The sequence below is a fragment of the Vicia villosa genome, unplaced genomic scaffold (assembly GCF_029867415.1).
Source record: "Vicia villosa cultivar HV-30 ecotype Madison, WI unplaced genomic scaffold, Vvil1.0 ctg.005548F_1_1, whole genome shotgun sequence".
Taxonomy (NCBI): domain Eukaryota; kingdom Viridiplantae; phylum Streptophyta; class Magnoliopsida; order Fabales; family Fabaceae; genus Vicia; species Vicia villosa.
In genome coordinates this window covers 58264-85306 of record NW_026706643.1, presented here as the reverse complement: position 1 = coordinate 85306, position 27043 = coordinate 58264, and the positions used below count along the sequence as shown (strand labels likewise).

The window sequence follows — 27043 nt, the reverse complement described above, 5'->3', positions numbered from 1 at the left end:
TTTGGAAGTGATTTGAACCTCTATTTATAGGCCAAAGTTTCTGAATGAAGAGCTCTTGCAAGTTGATCAAGAATGATGACTTGGCTTAAGAGATAAAATGGCATCTTTTGCATTTAATGCATATGGTTAAAAGTAACTAAACCATGGTTATTTTCCAAGCTTCTTATCTCTTTCCATTCTGATCTCAAACCAGAAAATATCTATCAATTATTGCATTGGTGTGTCATCACTTGGATCATTGGCCATATAGTATAGAAACTTAGTGAAAATGGCTTGAAATTTCAAGTGAAAAGTTCACTAATGTCAAAATTCAAATCCATAGCTATGCTCCATATTTTTTCATGCTCTTGGACATTTTGGAAAGCTCATGTTACACACTTCAAAACCCTAGTTGAAAGTTTCTTCAAGACCTTTAAGGAAATGGGTGAAAAAGATCCATGAACTTTGAAGAAAATGAGATTTCAAGTGAAGTTTTCAAAAAGTACCAACTTTGAAGCACCATATCTCTTAAATGGTTGATCTTATGGAAAAAATTTATATGTGTCAAAGTTGTTTATTGGATCAAAATCTACAACTTTCATGTTGGAAGTTTTTTTCAGTTTGTAGGTGAAATTTTGAGTTATTCCCTTCCAAAGTTTGGAAAAAACCATTGAAAAACACTTAGAAAAATTTTCTAAGTATGAAAGTCAAACTTTTGACTTTTTGATTCTTGATTGATTTTCTTGATTTTTCTTGATCAAATGACTTCTCATATCATATATTGATGATTTAAAACTTCAAAAGTCATGGTTGACCAAAATTCCCCAAAAGTCAATGGTGATCTTGTACAGTTGACTTTTTCAGACGAATCGCGTTTCTGGAGATTTCAAATGAAACAGGCTATCCTCACCAAATGAATAGTATGAATGGACCATATTGAAGCATTAGAGGATATTGAGCCATGGTTTGAGTTGTGGCACCATGTCCTGATTAAAAAGTCAGTTGCTCAGTGAATTAGGTCAAAAACCCTAATTGTCGACCTGATGAAATTGATGACTGTAGGTCTTGAATTGAGATGTAATTTCCATTGTATATTGTCATAGGGATTATTTGAGGATGATTGAAACCTTTGATTGACTTCCTGGGGATTTTTAGGGTTTCCCAAATGTGATCCCTGATTTCAGTCCCTGATAGTTCAAAAACCCTGATCTGAGGATTTGTCTGATCAATCTTTGTACAGGAGATGTTCTGAGCCAATAGATTAGGTCAAAATGATGTACTTGGGGTTTTGAGGTCATGTCCCAAGTCATTAGGTCAAACCCTGAGCAAAAGTCAAGAGCATGCTGTCTTCAGTCAAAACCCTAATTCAGTCGATTCAAAGCTGTTGAGTTTGTTGAAATGAATCTCTGAGGACCAAATGTTGATTGTTGATGAAGATAATTCACTTGAAATGGAGGGAGAACACAGCCCTAATTGATTATTACTTGTACTGATGAGTGATTTCCTGATTAGATCCTGCTGAGTCACAAGTAGCAAACACAAGCTATGCAGTTTGTTAGAGATGCAAATGATGCATATGCAGATGATATGAGGTGGTATCTTAGGTCAAAAATTGGGGTATGACAGTTAGAATGGCCAAAAAACCGTTGGAACAGGAAGCCAGCTAAACCCTCTAATGTCGACCCTATAAGGAAGATGTCTGCAAAGAAAGCCATAGTACTTTGCAATCTTGAGATGGACTCACCCTCGAATTACACCTAATAAAATCTAACACGAGATAAGAATATCTTATATCATACTTTAAGGGATCTTTTGACATTTGTCATTTGAGACAGTTGTGACAAAACAAGAGGTTCTAGGTCCTTGAAAATCCTACAACCTCGCTATAAAAGACAAATAATGAATCAATTTTAGATACGCATAGTTCTAACATAAAACCGCACACTTATAGTCATTACAAACTTGAACTTTATAGCATTTTCAAGTACACCTACACCATTGAACTAGAGTAGAAGATGATTCCCATATCTCATCACTAGACCCTCATTTGCTAATAACACAAGAATGGACTTTAAATTTGATTTTGAAAGAACCGGAAATGCTCCATCACATGGTCCAAATCAATGTTTTAAAAAGTGGATCGATCATCAAACTGGTGAGGGTATTAGGTTAGTGGTTCACTACTCGAACCACAGAGTTATTGGTCGAACCACATGACTAAACCGAATAAAATCAGATAACTCAGTTAAATAAAGCAATCTCTATGACAAAACAATATAGTTATTAAGCCAATAAAACCAAATAACTCGATCTTTAAAATTATCACGACACCTACAAAAGTTTCAAAATTTCAAAATATTATAGTTTCACAAATTCATCCTTTAAATTCAAGTTCTAAATATTGTCATCACACAAAAAAAATAATACAAAATATAAGTCCAAATAAATTTTAAGCAAAATCTAATTGCAACATAAACTGAATAACAAAATAACTTGTCTAATAAATTTAATTTGTAGGAGAAAAAAATGTTCCAAATAAGTTTTGAACAAAATACATTTATATTTTATATTTATTTATTTTTAAAAAAATCAAAATAACATCATTTTGTTTGAGAAAAAAAGGAATTAATCTGTGGATTTTCCAAAATTGTCAGTTCTCTGATTTTTATCGATTCTGTCTGATTCACACCAATTCAATAGCTTATCCGATCTAACAATTAAACCAAACCGATAAGCCCTCTATTTTCAAATCCTATCGATCGATTCAGTCCAGTTTTTATAATATTAGTCCAAATCTATATTTGATTCTATGTATTGAGCATTTCAAATTAATTTTGAATGCATAAAAATAGTTTTGAAAGATGTGATTATTTATATTAAGTATTAATCTTGTTTTCATAGTAATTTAAATTTGAAATTATATACATTTTATATAGTTGATTTATAAATATCAATAATTTTTATACATTAATTTATAAATAGAAATAAATGTTGTTAATAGTTTACACTCATTTAATTCAAATTGAACCTAACTACCTCACCCTACTCAAATTTAAAGTTATAACTAAATATAACTTTTACAGCGTCTTTTTATATAAATATATTTAAATAAAACATAATTTACCTTCAATTCATTTTAATTAAAAATAAATTTATTTTTTTTTTCAAAATCAAAGAAATCACACTACGCCAAATTTAATCTTTAACAGCACCCCTACTAAAGCGCTTCTAGTAAAAAGCGCTCTTATAGGTTGCACTAAAAACAAAATAAAAAAACACGCTAAAAAAGCGCTCTTAAAGGGGGGGGGGGGGTATGAGAGCGCTTCTGAAAAGCGCTGTGGTAGGGGGGGTGTATGAGAGCGCTTTTGAAAAGCGCTTTGGTAAGGGGGGGTATGAGAGCGCTTTTCAAAGTGCTGCTATAGGGGGGTTTAATGAGAGCGCTTTTTGCTAAAAAGCGCTGGTATAGACCAGGCTATGAGAGCGCTTTTCAAAAGCGCTTTAGTAGCCTTTATTAGTAAAAGTTAAAAACAAAAACACGCTTTCACTTTCTCACTTTCTCTCTTTCGTTTTCTTTTTATTACTGTTTCTCACTTTCTCTGCAACCGAAAAACCCTCCGTCGTCGCCAGCCACAGCCACCACCGTTCGTCCCTCCGTCGCTAGCCACCACCGTTCGTCCCTCCGTCGCCAGCCACCACGAGCAACCTCCGCCGTTCTTCTTCCTTTCAGATCCAAAACACACGAGTTTATGGTGAGTTGAGGTTCGTGTTGTTGCTGAGTTCGGTTTCGATTCTGAATCTACAAACCAAAACCGGGTGAGACCTTTCTGAGTTTATTTCTTATTCTCTCTTCCTCTCTCAAATTTCTGAAGGGTTTGTTTGATTAGGAAAGTGATGAACAAATGTTTGGGTTTGATGAATGTTTGTCTGGTTATGTTTGATGATGATTTGTGAATGGTTTTGTTTGTGATGAATGGTTATGTATGAGAAAGATGAACAATTAGGGTTTTGGTTAGTGTTTGCGGCTGTGTATTGTGATTGTTGTTGGATGAATATGAACAATGTATTTACAGTTTCTGGAGAGGTTTTTCGAAGATGATGAACAGAATTTTTTTTAGGGTTTTTGGTTGTTGGCTCTACGGCTCTACGGCTGATTTTTTTTAGGGTTTTTGGTTGTTGGCTCAATTGACTTGTTCTTTTATCAAAAACTATTTTTATGTGCATGTGGTTGTTAATTGATTTCTTATAAATTGGTTTCTGTTCTGGTATAGCACTATTTTTATTAACTATTTTGTCTTTTGTTCGGAGATGAGGAAATTTTTGGTTGATAGAGAAAATATTGAGAATGTGAATGTTGTGTAAATAATCACGTTTTTCTATTGTAGGTTGAGCTTCAAACAGTGGATGGACTGGTAAAGGATAGAACACAATGTGCCCCTGCCGATTATGTTCCACAGAATAAGAATCAAGTAATGTACCCCGAAGCTAAGTCTTCTGTGGCAGGATCGTTCGGGGTACAGTTATTTGATTCATATTCTGTGACACAATACAACATAGCTCAGGTGACTACTGGTTCTCCACTAAAGCATCAATACAACATAGCTCCAGATAATACAGGAAGCGTACATTGGTTGCATAAGAACTCGGAAGTTGTTTCCCATTTAGTTGTTTTGGTTTAGAAATATGTGAATTGGTTTAGTTGTTTTGGTTTATAAATATGTATATATGTATTTTGATTTACATTAATGGTATATAATATAATACTTTTTTGTATATAATCGATATCGATTATAATGGTATTTATCGATTTGAAATAATAAATTATAGGTTCATGAAAAAATACTGCCAAAAAATAGTAAATTACAGGTTCTAAAATATTGCTGCCAAAAGTGCAGGTTTAGAAATAATAAAAAGCATAAAAAAAAAAAAAACGCAACATACGAAAGCGCTTTTGAAAAAAGCGCTCTTATAGGGGTGCCTACCAGAGCGCTTTTTCTTGAAAAGCGCTCTTAAAGGGGGGCCTACAAGAGCGCTTTTTCCAGAAAAGCGCTCTTATAGGGGGACCTACCAGAGCGCTTTTAAAAGCGCTTTCGTAGCCTATGCCAGCGCTGGCTTTGGCAGCGCTTTAAAGCGCTGTTAAAGGCCAAAAAAAGCGCTTTTAAAAGCCTTGCGCGTTGTAGTGTCACTATTATGGAAGTGCCATTTAAATATCAAGGGTGTTTGTTTCATGGATAAAAATATTTAGAGATGTCAATTTATATATGTTATTAAGAATCCTCTTGAGAATTATATTTTCGGAGCATCGAAGTTGGAAATTTTTTCTCCATCGAGACGGGGATGAAGGGAAAAGTTTTCTTGATGATACTTTGGTGCACATATTGAGAAAGTACCCTCCGTCTTGTGGATTCTCTGTCTCCGACTCCGACTCCGACCATATTATTTAACTTTTATATTTTATATCTTATATAAAATATAATTAGATAATTTTACATAAAAAATTAATGTATAAGAAAATGAAGAGTCACTAGTGGATCATTTTATTTTTATGTTTTAATGTATAATGTATTGTTTCACTACCACATTTCACAACCTTCGAAAGTGCATCCAATACATAGAATGTACGCATCATCTCCTCGCTTTCTTTTCTCAATTATATTTGTCTCCTCGATTCATCACCTCCCCTGTTCTCTTCATCATCACAACAACCACTTCTTCATTAAGGGAGATTCTATCTATGTCGAAGTGACGCCCAAGTCGAAATGTTTTCGAAGTCAAAGAGGTGAAAAAACTTAGGATATTTTGATATGTGTTGAAGACATGTTTCGACAAGTCATGTTGTTTGCACTTTAAAACTTTGAGTGGGAAGGTTTGAATTTCAAAGTGATTCATTTTAGCCAGAAGGACGCGTGGAAGTCTCAGAGAATCGAAGCGCATGCAAAAGAGCAACGTGGCAATTCGTTAGAAAAAGACCGTTAGGGTCGAGTTAGTATAAATAGGGATCTTAATTTTAGGGTTCAGTGTTTTCATTTTTATACAAAAAATCACTCAAAGTACTAGCATATAGAAACAAGTTTTTGCTGAGAATGTACGTATAAGAAACAACATTGTTGTCTTTTAACATTGTTTTTACTTTGTCAATACAAATTTATTATCTACTTTTTTATTCCTTTTACTCTTCAGCCAAAATCTTTATTTTTAGAGTCATCTCATGCGTTTTATGCATTTCCTTTAAGTTTTTTAGTCTAAATCTTTAAATTCCAGTCATCTAGAATTATAGTCGAAGTTATATTTATTTACATTGTTGAATAGTCATAACATTTGGAAAGTCTTATCAATTTCATAGAAACAAAATATAGATTGAATTTAGACACATGTCCTAGGATCAATCTAGTCGATCCTGCAAGTTACCAAAATATTCGATTTGGAGGAATAGCGATTGTTTTACCAAAAATTACGGTAAACAGAGGGTAGGTTTGTGTCATTTCTGATTGTGGCTTGAGATGTTAATGAAAATCTATAGATACTATATTTATAGAGTTTTTGGAGTAATATGGACCCAATAAATCATATCTTGATAATAGTGCACATTTCGGATATGCACTTCCGAAATAAGCCCTGATGCCTTAAAATTTTGGATATGAATTTCCAAATTATGCAGAAACAGAATCCGCATCAAAACAGAATCATCATGAATCTGACTTAATAACACATAAAACAATTAAGTCGGTAAAAATAAACATTGATTACATTAAATATAGATATATTATATATATTGAATCGTATTGGTTTTACATTCTTCATGACAATACATACAAAAAATGATCTGGTAAATTCTAAAATGCACGAAACGAATTGTCACCGCTTAATTATAAAACCGGAGAATTCTTCGAATTCTCTCTATTTGCTTCCCTCTCTTGCTTCATCATTTCTTAGAACTCCACCATCCTTTAAAAAAAATGATTCGGCCAAGTGTCCATTATAAAGTCCGATATTTAATTAATTATTTCATTAAATATTTTTGAAATATTTTCGAAATAATTGTCGAAGTTGTGAATTGTTGTGAAATGTTGATTTAAGTTGTCATGTCGTTAGTTGACTATTTGGTGATTAAGCTGTAGAAATAATATTGGAGTAATACTAGAATTATTATATGGGCTTATTTAATCGTTGGTGGTAGTAAAGTTGGGGTGTGAAAATTAAGCCTAATGGAATTATTAAGAATGATAGAATTATATTAGTTAGTTGAATAAAAAGGAAATTAGAAGTTGCAGTAAGAGAAATAGGTTTCTATCACAAAGAGAAATAAGGGTTTGGAGAAAGAACGTAGAGGTTGTCGTGAAGAGGAAAAAGTGGAAGAAGAGGAAAAGCTAGGTTTTCAACCGGAGGGTTATAGAGTGGATTCCAATCAAAGGTAAAGGCGGTGTTCTAACTCTATAATATGGTATATGATGGATAGTATGTGGGATTTAGGTTGCTAAAATTATTGCTATGTATTTGTCGATTTGTTGTGAATGTTCTGAAAATTGGTGGAATTAGGTGTTGTCGATGAATTCGTTGTTGATAATTTTCCATGTTGATATTAGCAAAATTATTATGTGTCTGTGATTGATTATTGTGTGGGTCTGAGATAATAATGAAAGAAAACTGGGAAGGTTCTAAACGTGGTTAGAAGAAGAAAAAAAAGGGAGAATAGGGGGCGTCCACCCCTATGTGAAAGAAGGGGAGCAGATGCCCCTGTGTAAGAGGAAAGGAAGGGGGCGCCCACCCCCTGGAGGAAATAACAAGAAGGGACGCTCATCCTGTAATGGAAAGAGCTAGGGGGATGTCACCCCTAGTGGTGGTGAGTGCCACCATAACTATAGTATAAAAAAATATTCTCTGCACACATGCATATGTGGTTAGTACAATAATTAATTATGGAGGCTCATGAAGTAATGAAAGATAAAAGTAGTTAGCAAGAGAAGATTAGTACATGTTGATTAAATGAAAACCAAACTAATTAGTTGAATGTGTAGTAACAGTAACAAAAAAAAATAATTTAGCAGGAAAATACACGTGAATTAGCAGAATAAAAATATCAGTAATATTATGGAATTTCTACTGACAGTAAAGATGTAGAAAATACCAGTTAATGTACAGAGTAGAAAATATTACAGTACTGTAACAGAAATTAATTAACGGAATATAGTCGAATTGCCCAAATGATTACACGAAGTGCGTGCGAATAATTCGGTTGAGACCGTGGATTATATAAGTTGCTATAATATAGGTATTAAAGTTGTGAATTTGCAGGTTATATCAATGTCGTCGAATTGTTGTTGAGTTGACGTTGAAGTTGTTGATAATTGTTGTTATCGTTGTTATGTTGAATTTATTGATAATTGTTGCTATTGTTGTTTGCCTCTATTAATTGGAAAAGAAATCAAGTGGTAGGCTTATTCCAAAGTTGAGTCGTTGTTGTTGTGTTGTTGTTGTTGTTGTCGTTGTATGTTGGCTTATGCCAATGTTGATTCGTTTCCATCATTGTTGTTGCATTCATATCACTGTCACATACACAACATATCAAGTTGGAGCTTATGCTCAGTAAGTTGGCCTGGATTAACAAATATTAAGTTGAAGGCTTATACCTTGTTTTAAAGTTGAAGTCTTATGCCTTGTTGACGCCTCTATTAATTGGCGGATTTTAAGTTGGGAGTTCTGCTCCATTGGTACCACATGTATGTGCATTGTACGAGTCGCATTTCGATTTGCATTTTGAGTTGTTGTTGTGATGATAAATTAGTCGTTATATTATGTTGATAATTTTGTGCTGATGAATTTTTTTGAAAGTTGTTGAAGTGGTGATTTTATATAATCTAATCTAATATATTTTTTTATCATACACTTAATTATATAGTTCGATATCTCACCCCTTTCTGTTTGAATGTTACCTCTATGTTGGTAACGTGCAGGTAATCCAGAGTGAAGGTTGCTTACCTTCATTAGTTCGAGTCAGGTGTTGGTCGCTCTGATACGTAACACTCGGGGGGATGAACGCGTGTTTTATTTATCGTTGGTTTTATTATGTTGCTGAATTTTTAAGTTTTTTTCATTAAAGACTTAATGTTTTAAAGTTGTTTTGAGTTGGACAAGATGTTTTGGTATTTTCCGTTGAATTTATGAATCTGCTGCATAATAATGAAAGTTGTTTTATTTTTTATAGACTAAACACGTTGTTGTCGGTTCATCCGAAATTATGTTTTATGTATATGAATTAAAGGTGATTGAATTTCGTTGTTTTTAAGTTGAAAGTGTAGCATCCCATGTTATGTTGGAAATTTTGTAACTCTGTTTTTATAATATTCGCCGGGTAAAAATGGGGTGTTACATCCGCCTCTTTTGTATGATGTGTTGTCCAATGACATGCCGCAACCGGAATAGGACACCCCGATTTCAAAAAACCTTGTCCAAAATGGCATGATCTTAAATACACGATATAAATTATGCGGCCAGATGCATCAATAGGTGGCCGACTATGAATTGGGAAAAATGTCATTGAAAATCCAAATCTCGTCAAATCGACACACACCCGATCATACGCTCTTGCTATAAGATGACTCATCTTAGGGAAGGACATCCACTTTGAAATTAGTGCGTGAGAGGTAAATGATGGAACAAGGGCATCGTGAATTTTATCAAAGTTGTCAATTGCGGGTTTGAGCTTAGATCTCACATTTTTTATTATATGATACTGACAAAGTAATACGGTTGATGTCGGAAAGACGGTACCAATCGGATTCATAAGGGCATTATCTCGGTCGGTAACAATGACACTAGGCATATTATATGGATCAACCAACAAAGTCTTGCATATTCTCAATGCCCATGTAAAGTTATCTTCTTTCTCACATTCCAAAAAAGCGAATCCAACCGAAAATGTCTTGTCCTTCGAGGTCATACCAACAGTTTCTAGAAGCGGAAGCCTATACTTATTGGTCTTGTACGTCAAATCAATTATAAGGACATTTGAAAATGTGTTGAATAACTTGATACTTTCTTGATGAGTCCAAAATATGTCATGAATAGTAACATTGTTCTCACAAGCTCTGTACTTTGAATCGTATTGGCTATCGTCCAAAAGTTTCAAAATTTGTTGCATTTCTGACCTCATACCTTTTTTTCGCAATGTTTAGTTTATAACGTTCATTGTATACCTGTTTGATATTTGAAACACTTTATGGTCTTTTTCGTTTCAAATCGGCAAGTATGTTTCTTGGCGCAACTTTGATTATCGATAATTCTGATATAGATTCCTTCTCTTTGGGATTTATCGACACATAATTGGATGTCCTTGTAACTTGGCGTGCAATGCATGATCATGAAGTCCGCAAACGACACTAAAACGCCACAAAGCATCAACCCTACAAGATATACACAACTTAAACGGACACACACATTTTCTCGATCCCGTGTCATCATGTTTTAACTTCCAAATTTTTTAGAAAATATTTCCCACCCCTCTCGCATTTCATCACAACAAATGCTTTCCTTCTACTAGTGTCATTGTCGGACCTTGCTATCACAACGCCAAATCCAAGTTTACTAGCTTCAATTCGGATTCACTCAAGCAAATGTTGACGAGAAGTGAAAGTCATTTCATTTGTAAATTATTTTCGAACATCTATCGCTACGACAATCGTTTTAACATCGTCATTCACCTTTTTTGTCTTATCATCTTTGTTGACCTCCTCTGGAACATCTACATCATTTTTGGAAATGTTGTCGAGGTGCCCCATACCTAACATGTGCGTAAAACATACATTCTATCAAAATTGTTTTTTGTCGTAACAAACATTATTTCGGATATGTGCTTCTGAAATAAATTTGGTGGATTTCAGAAGTGCATATCTGAAGTGGTGCAGTTTTCTTCTTTAGCAAAATAGCACCAATGCAAGCAAATAAGAGATAAAATGGGGAAACTTTACCTCAAATTGTAGCTTTCTATGCTCTCTTTGCTATGATCAACCACTTGAAACTTGGTTTGGAGACGAAAAATGGATTTTAAATGGTTGAGGTTTTTTAGAGGGTTTTGGTTTTTGAGTGAAAGAAAATGAATGGAATAGTGATAGTGGGAAAAATGTATAGGAAGGATTTTTTCTGATATGCATATCCGAAAATACCTCTACCATTTTAAATCAAACGTTTAAATAATAAAACATTTGAAAAATGTATTTTCGGATATGCATATCGAAAACATCTTAAAAATATGAAAATGATACATTCAAATATACATATCCGAAGAATATTTTAAAATTTTCAAAAAGTATTTTTCACCGTATAAGATATATAGATGCACAAAGAAATTTTCCATTCAAATCAAGTGGAGAGTAAAAATATTTATAGTTATCCAGTGAAGTCATAGTTCCGTCACTCTTTGGTCACTCTCATTCGATTTTTTATTATTTTACTTTAATTATCGCTTATATATGGCTATATATGTGCCGATGTTTGTGTATTGTCCCTTTCAGTCAAAGAGTGTAACGTAACAGCAAGCAGTCCTAACTACTTTTCATTCTGGTTCTTTATGTAACTACTCTTGGATTAGGGATGGATTATGGGTATCTTCTCAACGGCTGGACGTGGCTCCCACTCTTTCAAATGCGATGCGAAGTTGTACGGTAGGTAGTATATGTCTGGTTGTTTCTCCATTTAACTTCTTCTTATAAGACATGTGTCCACTTTTCAAAAAGGCTTTAAGTTTTATTAGAGGGAATTTTTCATGCAGTAAATCCTATCTCAATGGTCATTATAATTAGATCAAAGTATAGTTATTGCTAAAATAATTTTTTTAACATTAATAGTTATATGAGGATTGATTGGTTATTACAATTTTGTTTACATATTAAAAAAAAATATTTTTCATTCTAATTTTAAAATGAAATTAATATTAATAGTTAGTTGAATCAATGGAGATTGACGTTAGACTTAATAGAGAATATCACGATTCGATCTCCCGCAACTGCGATCAATCATAAAAGACTGAAATTACTTGATGTCAGAACTGACCTTTGAATCAGATTAGACGGTACAGTCAATCAGATATATGCAGGACAGAGAAAAAAAGATTCACACATAATCTCCACCATTTATTTTAAAATCTAATGGTTCAGATTCATTCTCACGTTTTCATATAAAGATGGCATTCTCATATGATATATGATATGCCATATATATATATATATATATATATATATATATATATATATATATATATATATATATATATATATATATATATATATATATATATATATATATATATATATAATGACCATTGACATTAATACCATAAAAAATAATGACCATTGACATGAATAAATATATTTAATATTTGAATTTCATTTATTTATCTATCATTAAAAGAGTAAAAAATATTTTAATTGAAATAGATGTATATAATTTTTTTGATAACTTTTTTTTTTTTAAAATGTGTGTGAGATTTGTTCAAAAAAAAAACGTATAAGATGTCTTGAAGAAAAGAAATAAATAATTTTTTTGAAAAACTTGTCTGGATTGTGCGACTTGTGTTGGATGGGTGTAATATGAGTGCGAGACACCGATTCAAAGAGTCTCAAAGCAAAAAAATATATTATTTGTTTAAACACTTATTTATCTTTTCTAACATTTATCTGATTTTTCCACCATGCGTCGTATGTGTGTTATACCAGTATTTGTCACTAGGGGCGGGAATAGGTCTGGCCGGCCTACAAGGGTCTATGGCCTAGCCTATATAAGTCAGGCCAAGTCAGACTTATTTAACAAAAAGACCGGGCTTAGGCTTTTTTAAAAGCCTATTTAATAAAATATGTCAGACTTAGGCTATTAAAAAAGCCTATCAAATCTTATAGGCCGGCCGGCCTATATTTTCATTAATGTTTTTCGAACACTACGATACGTCTACTCTTAAAAGTAATTGTGCTTCATAAAGAAAAAGTTAATTAGGCTTTGTTTGGTAAAATTAGCGGTTGGATGATAAGCTAGCTTATAGCTGATGACTGATAACTCATGGCTGATGGCTGATAGTTTATAGCTGATGATTGATAACTGATAACTTATAAACTAATTAAAGTGTTTGGTAAAATTAGCGGTTTAATTAGCTGATAAATGTAAAATGACATAAAAAGATATTTATTAATTAATAATTAAATGTACGTTTAAAATAATTAAAATTTATAAGGATATTAATAGAAGAAAAATTGATAAACTATAGGCTAAAACGCTATTTAAAATAGCATCTGAAAAATAAGCTATAAGCTAGTAAAATAAACTATAAGTTCGTGATAAAAAAACTGTTAACAAACATATCTTTTATTATCAAACGAACTTATAAACTATAAACTATAAGCTCAAAATATGGCTTGTCAAACATAGCCTTAGTAAAAAAAATGAGCACATTGTAAATACAGATTTTAGTTTTTATTTTGGTGTTATGGACTCTGACTTTTGTTCTTACCTTTTATGTGACTGATATTGATAGAGTATGAAATTAAGCTTTAAGTTATTTAAAATAATTTATGTTAGTTGGGCTAGTCTTAGATATTATTTAGTCTTTTAGTTATTGGGCTCTAATTGTATTTGGGCTTTTATATTATTAGTATCCATTAAGAATGTTATATAATGTAGTCTCATAGAGACATTGGAAATCAATCAATGAAAATCAAAGTTATCTTTTAATTCTATTTTCTTAGTTTGTTTACTTGTTTCTCTTAGTTTTGTAAGCCTTGTTAAGGTTAGCATTTTTGCTTCCTATCAATTGGTGCTTTCATCCATGTACTCAAATCCTCCTATGGATTACTCTTATCATACACCTTCATATCATCCATGGAACATTCATCCTACCTATCCCACAAACCCATCTTTTACATCTCCTACCATATCTTCATTTCCATCTTTTCCATGGGAACTTTTTACACCTTATTACACTCACGTTGAATCCTCATCCCCAAGTTTATATTTAAATCATGGATATTCACCACATACTCATTATTCATATCCATGGAACATTCCTCCATTTTATCCCACTAGCATAACTCATACTATTACTTCACAAAGTTTGGGTTTTACTGATTATCCACCCGTTTCCCCACAACAATACACATGTCATACACCACCTTCACCAGGGTTGTCCCCAAGTCCAAATTCAATAGATCTAGTAAACAAGAAACCACGTGAGTTATCTTTGAGGGTAGCCTTCTTATTATCTGTTAGAAATGTCAAACACAAAATAGGAAAAAGAATGATGAACAGAAAAGGAGTTAAGCCGACACTGAAATCACAAGATGCAACCCGACCACGGTCTGGTTCCCTCATTTTGAAGGGGTTTAGAAGAACGGGAATGGGGAAGTTAGGGAGGAAAGCAGGAAAATGTGATAGTTACGATGTTGAAGAAATTCAAGAGACTGATGTTATGACAAATCCTTCCAACAATGTTGTTGAAGAAATTCTACCCATTTCACATGTTGCTATGTTCATTGATAATGAAAAGAGGTCGAACAAATTGAAAGAAAAATCTCTAAGGTTTTCTCCTTCTGGTGGGTCTTTTCAACAATATTCAGAAACGATAGATTTTGAATCTTCAATACCTCTCATTGTCGAGCCTCAATTCAATGATGGAGTGGTTAATAATGATGTTGATTTTGCGATTCCGCCGCATCCACCACTTCTTTCTAAGGTAAACAACTCTTGTAATTCTAAAAATCCTTTGCTGAACAACTTAGTTATAAACCCATCCTATACCATCATTAATTCTAAAACCTCAATTGACCCTCAAGTTGCTCATATTCTTGGTTGTGGAGAAAGTGAACTACACAAATATGCCAACATTATGTTTTCAACTTTTGCCCACCAGCTGTTTGACAAAATACCTCATGATCCATTTAGAGAGGTAGAGGTTGTTTTCAGTTTTTCAAATGGTGTTTGGAAGATGAATGAAGAGAGTAATAATAGAACTTATATGGTTTTGGGTTCTAGAGGGTCATGGGGAAAGAGAGGACAATTGATGAATGATATTGGTTTAGATCTGATAAGTGACAAGGTTTCTGCTATTCAGTCTGATGATTCAGAGCTATTAGAGATGTTTCATGAGGGATCTAATAGAAAAACATCTCGTTCCAAGAAAGGTTCAAACAAGGATGTGTTAACTGATGGAAAGTGGTGCTATATAATTTTCTGGGTGGTTGGGAAACAAAAAACAAGGTGGAGTTTGTTTAAGAAGAGGGTGGTTGAAGCATGTCCTTCATGTTCCTTAGCTTCTGGAATCTCTTATTACTGTTCTCATTTGCAGCCAACTAAGCCTCCTAATGTTTTTCTTTTGAAATTCTGGTGTTATGATCAGAAAGGACTATTATACGATGTTACCGCGGTTCTTTGTGAGCTAGAGCTTTCAATCATCAAAGTCAAGGTTTCCACTACACCTGATGGCAAAGTCTTGGATCTGTTTTTTATCATAGAGAGTGGTTCTGGAAAGAGCATTGTTGTATCATTGATCGAGCGTTTTTATGAACCTCTTTCTGGTTATATACTTTTAGACAATAATGAAATCAGAGAACTTGATCTTAAGTGGCCTAGGCAACAAATTGGACTAGTTAATCAAGAACCTGCACTTTTTGCAACAAGCATCAAGGAGAATATTTTGTATGGAAAAGATGATGCTACTCTTGAAGAACTAAAACGTGCCGTGAAGCTTTTAGATGCTCAATCTTTCATCAAAAATCTTCCTGAAAGATTAGACACTCGGGTTACTGAGAGAGGGATACAACTATCAGGTGGACAGAAGCAAAGGATTGCGATATCCCGTCAAATTGCGAAGAATCCATCTATCCTTTTATTAGATGAAGCAACCAGTGCTCTTGATGCTGAGTTTGAGAAAAGTGCACAAGAGACTATGTTTATGAGAAAAGCTTCAGCAAAATGTTTAGTCCATCATAAATCCATCATGGTTAGCTTGGTTATAATAATTGAGTTGGAAGAAAAGTGTGAGAAAATTGCTATATTTACCAAATTGGGTGTGACCATGAGTATTATTCTTTATCAGACACTTATTGAAGAATGGCAAATAACTGAACTAAGAGTAGAATGGAATTATATTTTTTTCCATGTTTCACATGTTGGGTTGATTTCCATTTCTCCTTCATATATTTCGATACTATTTAGCTACTGCTTTAAAGCTAAATCATGTGAGGTGTTGGATGACATGGATAAATTGGATACAAAAAGATACTCACAAGACTTTGTCACTTTTTGGGACCTTAATACATCCATAATACTGATAGGAAAATGGATTACATGGAGTAACAATTTTCTCTTTCAAGCTGGCCCCACTTTACAAATTCTAGAACACTCTATTTTGATATTGATATTGGGTCCTCAATGTTTACCTCTTCAACCACTCCTGTCAGTCATATCTTTTGAGACCACATTTGCATTGAGATGCAAGGAAACAAAATTATGATTTACAACCTTGAGGACAAGGTTGTTTTTAAAGGGGTAAGTAATGATAGAGTATGAAATTAAGCTTTAAGTTATTATTTAAAATAATTTATGTTAGTTGGGCTAGTCTTAGATATTATTTAGTCTTTAAGTTATTGGGCTCTAATTGTATTTGGGCTTTTATATTATTAGTATCCATTAAGAATGTTATATAATGTAGTCTCATAGAGATATTGGAAATCAATCAATGAAAATCAAAGTTATCTTTTAATTCTATTTTCTTAGTTTGTTTACTTGTTTCTCTTAGTTTTGTAAGCCTTGTTAGGGTTAGCATTTTTGCTTCCTATCAGATATAGTATTATTATTACAATACTTTCATAAATACAAAGTTCTTCATAGATTCCTTGATCCATCAAGTGTATACATGTTGAAAGATATTTTTTATCACGCAAGAGCTTAAAAACACAGTTTTTTAAAAGATGTGAAGGAATATTTTTACGGTAAGTTTAAATATTAACCATTTATTTTTAATTTAATCTAAATGTTTTAATTGGTCATTTAGTTTTATTATTTTTAAAAATAGTCTTTTACATAAATAATCTAAAGCCGTTAGATTAAATGCAAATAGATGATTAAAACTTAGAGTAAGTATTTAAACTTACTCATACTCTTAGAGTAAAAAAAATTTCCACTTAAAAGATTCATATTATTATTATCCACACAAACTTATAGATATATATCTAATGTGATTATTAATTGAGTAAGAAGTTTATCTGAATACTACTATCGTGACAAAGATATATGGTACCTCTAAATTTTACTATTCAAACGAGCCAAAAAGATAATTTTAAAATCTATAAATTTTGAAAGAAACATATAGAGTTGGAATTATCAAATAATTGACTTAGTTCCTTGCAAAAAGCTTTATGGACATTTTATTAGTTCCATGCTTTCACGGGGAGAAACCCGATATCCTCATTGTAGGAATTCCATAAAGTAGATATTTTAACAATTAAAAGAAAATATTAGTTTTATCGTATCTAGAGGAATTCACTATATATCTTATCTTAACTCGTTCAATATAAACTATAATTTCATATATAAATTATAATAGATATTTGTTTCATAAACAGATAAATAGTAAAATTAATTAAATGCATTTTATTAACCATTTTCTAACGTAAATTTAAGATCAATTATATATTTTTAAGTTAATATGAACTAGCGTGATACCCGTGCGTCCGCACGGGTACCTGTTGTGGCCGTGTTATTTTGTTCAATATATATATTATTTTAGAGGTAAATGTCATAAAACCAGATGTGTAAAATATAGAAATTTCTTTTTAATAGGTTGAGGCAAAGTTTGAGATATTTTCATCAATAAAAATTATTTTCCCGTTAATATTCAATATTTCAATTAGTAACTTCATGTTCCCGTAAATATCTAATATGTTTATCAGTAATTCATGTTCTTGTTAATATTGAATATTTTATTCAGTAATTTCATGTTCCCGTTAATATTCAATATTTTGATTAATATCTTCATGTTCCCGCTAATATTCATTATTTTGATCAGTAACTTCGTATTCCCGTTAATATTCCAAACTTGTTCCCATTAATATTCAATATTTTTATCAGTAACTTCATGTTCCCGTTAATATTTTTTATTTTGATCAATAACTCCGTATTTCCGTTAATATTCATTATTTTGATCAATAACTTTGTGTTCCCGTTAATATTCAAAAATTGGATCAGTAACTTAATGTTTCCGATTATATTAAAAAATTTGATAAGTAACTTTGTCTTCCGCTAATATTCAATATTTTAATCAATAATTCCGTGCTCCCGTTAATATTCAATATTTTAAATATTAACGGGATATCCGTGCATTCGCACGGGGACTAGTGTGGTACGCTCATTTTTTTTAATATTCAATATTTCGATCAGTAACTTCATGTTCCCGTTAATGTTTAATACACTACAAAAAAACGCTCAGTAGTGACGTGAATATCACGCCACAAACAGAAAAAACACTTCACAAACCAATATTTGCGACGTGATCATTTACGTCGCAGGAGGCAAGGTGGCAACTTTTAGTGACGTGATTTTCACTTCACTATTTAGTGAAGTAAAAATCACGTCGCAACATTTGGATCTCTTTGGACCAGAGATTAATGCACATTCAATCAGAGTAGGCGTAGCAGCGTTTGGTCAGAAAAAGCATCTTCATTAGTGACATGATTTACATGTCACTACCTAGTGATATGAAAATCACTTCACTAAATTTGCCTAGGAGTAAATGAAAAGCGTGTTGATATGTGTTAAGTTGCGACGTGATTTTCATGTCACTACTTAGTGACATGGAAATCACGTCACTAATTTCTTTTTTTTTTTGCAAAAACCAAATAAATAAATAAATAAATATATATATATATATATATATATATATATAATTAAATTAATAAACTAAATATATTAAAATTAATAAAATTAATTAATAAAATTTATAAATTAATTCAATAAACTAAATATACTAAAATATAAAAATTAAGAAACTAAAATTATAAATCTAATATTACTAAATGTAATTATAGTTTAATTAATAGTTTACACAAATTCAAAATCAAAAGTAACAACAAAATAAAAACTAAATTAAATCAATAATCAGTCTGGGTCGGGAAACTCATCATCATTTAGATTTTCCTGATCAGTCGGCGCAGAACCCCCCATATTTTGGTTTCCACTGTAACATCCCGACTTTTATTAATATTTTTATTAATTATATTAGTAATTATATTATTTAGTGTTTTTAATAATTATTTGCTTAATTTAATCATTTCTGATGTTTATTGAAATTTTCGTGTTTTTGGACGATTTAGTCGGTATTAGTTCGGGATAGCGGATCAATATTTAATCGAAAATTTTAATATTTTTAGTATTAGAAATATTAATGAGTTAATATTTAGCGTTTTGGGAATTTTCCGAGTAATTAAGATTTGACCGGAAATATGAGACATTGAGTTATTAGAGGATTTTATCAGTATTCATTTTACTATTTTATTTGACTTTATTTGGTGTGTTAATTAATTAATTGATTGTTAGATAGTATAATAATTGATTATATTAATTAAATTGGTGTGTATATTTGTGTCTATTTAATTATTGGTGTTATTTAATTTGGTAACTAAAATAGAAATAATATATAGTATATATTTTATTGGGCTTATTTAATGATGTTAGGAGTAAATAGGGAGTGTTATATTTAGGCTCATATGGTATAGTTAGTAGGAGTTAATGAGGAGGGATACCACAATTTTTCTTTCTTTTTCTTTTTTCATTTTCGGAGAGAGAGAGAGAGAGAGAGAGAGAGAGAGAGAGAGAGAGAGAGAGAGAGAGAGAGAGGAGAGAGAGAGAGAGAGAGAGAGAGGAGGAGAGGAGAGAGAGAGAGAGAGAGAGAGAGAGGAGAGGAGAGACGAGAGAGAGAGAGAGAGAGGAGAGAGAGAGAGAGAGAGAGAGAGAGAGAGAGAGAGAGAGGAGAGAGAGAGAGAGAGAGAGAGAGAGAGAAAAGAAGAAAAAAGGGAAAAGAGGAAGAAAGGGGAAGAACTAGGAGCAACTAGGGTTTGGAGAAAAAATTGAAGAGGTAAGGGGGAAAATCCTTATTATTATGGGTTAGTATGATTGAGTCAATGGGTAGATTAACATGATTTAGGGATTTTGTTCTTCTATTTCTAGGTTTTGGACATGTTTAGGGTGAAACCCCTAAATTTCTATGGTTTTGTGATTGTGATTGAATAATATATGTGGTGTTGAAACTGATTTATGTGTTCAACGTATTTGTATCTCCACTTTTGTTATTATACTTATACCAGGGACTGTTTTAATAACTTTGTTCTTCATTCTTGGTAAATTCTCTCGCCACACATTAAGTTTCTGGTGGAAACAGGTATTAACACTAAAGTTACCATGTGGGCGTGCCGAAAGGATGGGGGCACATCTGTCTGATGGAAGGATGGGGGCGTCTGTGTCTGCTGGAAGGATGGGTAACCAGGTGGTGCTGGGGTAATAAAAGACGGACTGTCATATGGATACATATAGGAGAGTAGTGGCAGAAAAGCCTGAGTACTGGCCATGGACATACGATTAACCTGACTCTGCGGGGGAGGACACGTGGCCGACCGAGGTGACTGACATACTACTACACGTGGGCGTTGGGCTTCTTCTTACCACTATCAGCTACACCCTTACCTTTATCAGGTCGGGGTTGCATTTTACCTATTTATAGAGATTACACAATTAATATAAATATATTCAACAAATGGTTCACTAAGTAAAATTATAAAAATATAATCTCAACAACTGGTTTTCATTAACACATTCAATACATAGTTCATTAAGTGAAATTATAAAAATACATTTTCAACAACACATATTCATTATTCTAAATCTTCATGCTCGTCATCCACATCATTCTCATCATTTGATGTGACATTGTCCTCAGATGCAATATCTTCATGCTCTTCATCCAATATAGACGAATCAACTAGATGCCCCTCAACCATTGTATCAGACAAACTTATAGTTTGTTCATCTGCAATCACATCATTAATTTGTTCCACTTCATCAACTTGGAAAGCAAGATCTTCTTCCACTAGATCGTCAGATTCAATATGACCCATTGGTTTTGTTTTTATGACAACACACTACCCTCGTTTAAGTGGCACAAATGAAGGATAAGAAACATAATAAACTTGCCTAACAATATGTGACATTATGAAAGGGTCATACTCTTTGTACCTCCGGTCCATTTGAATCTCAACAGTACCATATGTCCTATCTATTTTTGTGCCTCTAGTTGGATCATACTATTCACAATAAAACAAGACAACTTTATTTTCCGAGTCCAAGTAAGTGTACACCAACTCGTTGATATGTTTGACAAAACCATAGAAGTCATCTTCACCACCATCTGTAACTCCTTTCACAAAAACACCACTGTTTATGGTCTTTTTCCCTTCAGTCCATGTATGAGTGTGAAATTTATATCCATTCACGAAGTATGTGTGCCATTCATTTGCGCTTTGAATAGGGCCTTGAGACAAGTTTCTCAAATGGAGTATTTCGGGAGTCGGTTCAACAATGCTATACAATATCTCCTTAAACCATGCTGGAAATTGAGCATGGATGACACCAGATGTTGATTGTACACCGGTAGTATGAAAATAGGTGTTGTTGAATTCCCTAAAAAGAAACACATTATAAGTTTCAGAGTAATGAGTTTTATGATTGTAAAGAAAATTAAAAGTTAGGGGTATGTATACTTACTCAAGAAATGGTTTAACTTCAACGCAGTTGATCAAGACATGAACATGGGCAGATTGCATTTCTTGTTGGGTCAACCAATGCACACCCTTTTTTCTAGATGGACGGCCTGGAAGCTCGAAGACCGATAAAGTGAATTGATTCCTTTCACTAACATTGACAGGATTTCGAATGATTCTTAGAGTTAACATCAAATGCTTGAAATAGTGACTGCAAAAATGTGATGTTTCTCGATACAAGTAATGTGCACATATCAATCCTTCAACTCTAGCCTTATTTTTCACCGATCGTTTTGAATCACCCATGAACCTTTCAAACGGATACATCCACCTATATTGAACAGGTCCTCCAAGATAAGCTTCATAGGCAAGATGCACAGGTAGATGTTCCATGGAGTCAAAAAAACTAGGCGAAAATACTTGTTCCAACTTGCATAGAATGACTGGAATATTTCGATCCAACTTAATGATGTGATCTACTTTTAAAGCTAAAGCACAAATATCTCTGAAAAATTGACTAATTTCAGTCAATGGATTAAGCACAAGTTTAGGTAGAGAACCAAACGCAATTGGTAGCAATTGTTCCATAAAAACATGGCAATCATGACTTTTCATACCATGCAACTTCCTAGTGTTAGTGTCAGCACACCTTGCTAAATTTGAAGAATAGCTGTCGAACATTCTCAATTCTTTTAACCACCGACAAACCGCTTTACCTTCTTGGGATGTCAGACTGAAACAAGCCTTCGGTTTCAATAATTTTCCATTTGGTTGAGGCTTCAACTCTAACTCTTTTCGATTGCACCATTTTTCCATGTCATGTCTAGCCTTCTCATTATCTTTCGTCTTGTCTTTAACATCCATCACGGTGTTAAATACATTATCAAAAAAATTCTTCTCAATATGCATAACATCTAGATTATGGCGCAACAAATTATCTTTCCAATATGGAAGGTCCCAAAATATACTTCTTTTTGTCCAATTGTGATCGACCCCATATCCTTCAATTCTACATGCCTTTCCAGTATCTGTAATTTTTGGTAGCCCACAAACTTGGTCCCATACAGCACCTGGTGACAATCAGGGCGGAGGCATATATGTTACATGTTTGTCTTTTATGAAATTTGTCTTGTTCTTTCTATACGGATGATTTTTTGGTAGAAATCAGCGGTGGCAGTCAAACCACGAGCTTTTCCCCCCTTTATCCAACGTAAACGCCTTGGTGTATCTCATATAATGCGGACAACCCATTCTGCCATGTGTACCCCAACCAGACAACATGCCATATGCTGGAAAGTCGTTGATGGTCCACATCAAGGCAGCTCGCATAGTAAAGTTTTTTTTACGTGATATATCATAAGTCCATTCTCCACCAATCCACAACCTCTTCAAATCATCAATTAAAGGTTGTAAATACACGTCAATTCCGGCTTTTGGACTCGAAGGTCCTAGAATGACGCACGTCAAAAACATGTATGGTTTTGTCATGCACATCTCGGGAGGGAGGTTGTAAGGGGTTACAATAATTGGCCAACAAGAATACCCACTTCCCGACGCTTGAACATAAGGAGCAAAACCATCTGAGCATAATCCAAGCCTGACATTTCTAGGTTCTGCGGCAAAATCAGGATGTATTCGATCAAAGTGTTTCCATGCCTCGCCATCAGATGGATGCCGCATAGTGCCTGGACTTGTTTTATTTGTATGATGCCATGTCATTTTACTTGCACTGTGCATTGAGGCAAACATTCTTTTTAACCTTGGAATTATCGGAAGATAAAACATGGACTTTATTGCTACACGGTCTTGATTAGTGTTAATGGCTCTAGTGCGAACTTTATATCTTGGACTCATACAAAATTTACATTCCTCCAACAATCCATCTTTAGTACCAAACTCATTGTTATAAAACAACATACAACCATTAATGCAACAACCAATCTTTCTTACTCTTAAGCCCAACTTCGACACCAACTTCTTTGCTTCATAAAATGTTGTAGGTAAGTTGTCTTTCATTGCAGTTGAGTCCAACATCATTTTTTCAAAGAATTCCTAACACTGATCAGGAACATTCCAATTTGACTTGGAGGCCAATAATCTCACACACATTGATAACTTTGAGTCAGACGAACCGTCAGACAACGCCGTATTCATCTCATTCAACAACTGATAAAATCTCTGCGCTTCCTCGTTCGGCATCTCTTCCCCATCAAAATCTTCAGGTTGATCATAAGTCACGTTCACACCAAAAGCATCCTCAACCATGTCACCGATCTGATTAAAGTTTTCCAAATATTCAATAGGCGGTCTTTCCTCATATTCCATTGGCGGACGACTACTTGAAGCATGCGTACTGCTAGTCTCTGGTACGTTACTCGACAATTTTTCACCATTAAACGTCCAAACCCAATAATTTTCCATGAAACCCCTTCTATACAAATGCCTGACCACTTCCTCTGGGTCACTAATTATAGGTCTACATTCACATTTAAGACATGGACACCTAACTCCTCCTTCGCTTCGACAATATTCTTGAGCAAACGCCCACGTGATACACCCGTTAACTCCTTCTATAAAATTGGGTTTAAGTGCACGTCTTCCTGATTCCACTCTATCGTACATCCAACTACGATAATACAAGTAATATTCCATACTGCACATATATCCAATCATTCTCTTTGTAACAATAATTAAACATTTACTTATATCAACTATAAGTAAATAATTTTCTACAATCTAATTTTCTAACAATATATACATTCTAACATTCTAACAATATATACATTCTAACGTTCTAACAATATATACATTCTAACATTCTAAAAATATTATATACATTCTAACATTCTAACAATATATACATTCTAACAATAATACATATTATATATAATATTTTTCGTTTTTATTAAATCTATAATTATAACATTCTAAAAATTATAACATCCTAATATTCTATAACTATAACATCCTAATATTCTGTTTTTATATACATTCTAAAAATTATAACATAAAATCTGTTTTTATTAAATCTATATATGTTTCTAATTAGATAAATTAATAATCACATATAAAAATCTAAATTATATATCAAATCTATAACATAATCACATCAAAAAATCTGAAAAATTAGATAAATAAAATTGAAAAAAAAACCTGAATGAACTTGAACAATATTTAGTGAGATCTTGTAGTTGAATCAAAATCAGAAATTCTTGAGTTTCACCTACACATATATTAAATCAAAATCAGAATGTAATATATTCTTAACAAAAAATTAAAAAAAAAAAATTAACAAGAACAAGTGAAGATTGAAGATTGCATACCGTTAATTGGATGAGGATTGTATGAAAATAAAAGAGAAATTTGAGAGAGGAAGAGATGGTGGGTTGAAGAGAGAGGAGAGGAAGTTGGGAGGAGAAGAAAAATCTGGAAATGGGGTTTCTGGAAAGAGGAACGAAACACGAAAGAGTATAATACATTTAGCGACGTGATTTTCACGTGTCTAGTTAGCGAAATGAAAATCACGTCGCAACATCTTAACAGATATAAATGTGTCAGTCAACTGCACATATGACTGCATTAAGTGGTTGGCGTGATATACAAAAAATTTTGCGACGTGATATACACGCCGCAACACAAAATATTGAAAATTTGAAATTCCCCCCTTTGAAACGTCAGTCTACTTTGCTTAAGTCAGTCTACGTTGCATTTATTTTATTTTATTTTAGTGGTTGCGACGTGTTTTTAACTTCGCAAATATTTTTATAAAATAATATTTCTGACACCCCATGTGCCAACGTTGATTTTAATTTTTTAATATTAAAAACTTATAGTGACGTGATTATCACGCCGCAACTCACTTTTTTGTGCCACGTGATAATCACGTCGCAAATTCAGGTGGCTATAACACACTTTTCTTGTAGTGATATTTCGATCAGTAACTTCATATTCCCGTTAATATACAATATTTTGATCAGTAATTCATGTTCTCGTTAATATTCAATATTTTATTCAGTAACTTCATGTTCCCGTTAATATTCAATATTTTGATTAGTAACTTCATGTTCTTGCTTATTTTGTTCAATATTATATTTTTTTATAAAAAAAAGAAATTGATGTAATTATTATTATGATACATTTCGTTCAGCAAAGATATATAATAAACTTAAAAATGAAATTGATAAAGAATAGAATAATGAAGTGTTATTTTATTAATATGCAATAAAAATTGGGAAGATCAATAAAGAATACACAATGTCGATTGTCCAATGCAATAAACTTAGTCACATTTACTTTCAACGTATTCCAAATTTGTTCCCGTTAATATTTAATATTTTTTATCAGTAACGCATGTTCCCGTTAATATTCATTATTTTGATCAGTAACTCCGTGTTCCCGTTAATATTGAAAAAATTTATCAGTAAGTTAATGTTTCTATTGATATTCAAAAAAATTATCAGTAACTTCGTGTTCTCATTAATATTCAATATTTTGTCAATAACCCCGTATTTCCGTTAATATTTATTATTTTGATTAGTAACTTCATGTTCCCGTTAATGTTCAAAATTTGTTCCCGTTAATATTCAAAATTTTGATCAGTAAATTAATGTTTCCGATAATATTCAAAATTTTGATCAGTAAATTTTAAATTTTATAAATGACAAACAAATAGTATGATTAATAAAAAATATCATACAATTTTGATATTATTTATTCATGTATTACTTATGTTTCATTCTATTACTATTTATTCATACATTACTTATGTTTCATTCTATTACTATTTATTCATACAGTACTTATGTTTCATTCGATTATTTATGCTTATTAAATATGTTTTAAAAAAACTAGTCAATAGATCTAATATATTTATTTTATTTGATAATCTCTAAAAAATTTCATTAGTATATATATATATATATATATATATATATATATATATATATATATATATATATATATATATATATATATATATATATATATATAACTTTCAGATTTTATATTTTAAATAATTTAATAGTATTTGTAAGAAATCTTATTAATGTGAAAATAGAAAATAGTAGCTAGTTTAATTATGCATTTTTTATCAAAAAAAATCCATACAATATATAAAAGCAATGATATGCCTAAAACACTTTATTAAAATATGTATCTAATAATATTAATCATTTTGTTAAATGAGAGGTTAGACATCTTCTAACCATATGAAATTTGGTTTCAAAATTAGGTTGATAAATTCATTATTTTAGAAAGTTTCTATTAAATAATTTTGAAGGAAA

General features: G+C 32.4%; 1 protein-coding gene across 1 annotated transcript; it reads right to left on the bottom strand.

Moving 5' to 3' along the window:
• Window positions 1–9229: 9229 nt before the first annotated feature.
• Window positions 9230–10114, bottom strand: LOC131642653 (protein FAR1-RELATED SEQUENCE 4-like). Its single transcript, XM_058912873.1, has one exon. It carries the CDS (start codon window positions 10112–10114, stop codon window positions 9230–9232), a length of 885 nt encoding a protein of 294 aa, XP_058768856.1.
• Between the last annotated feature and the right edge of the window lie 16929 nt (window positions 10115–27043).

Coding starts and splice junctions, on each gene's coding strand:
- LOC131642653 (XM_058912873.1), bottom strand. CDS start 10,114: ATGCAACAAATTTTGAAACTTTTGGACGATAGCCAATACGATTCAAAG.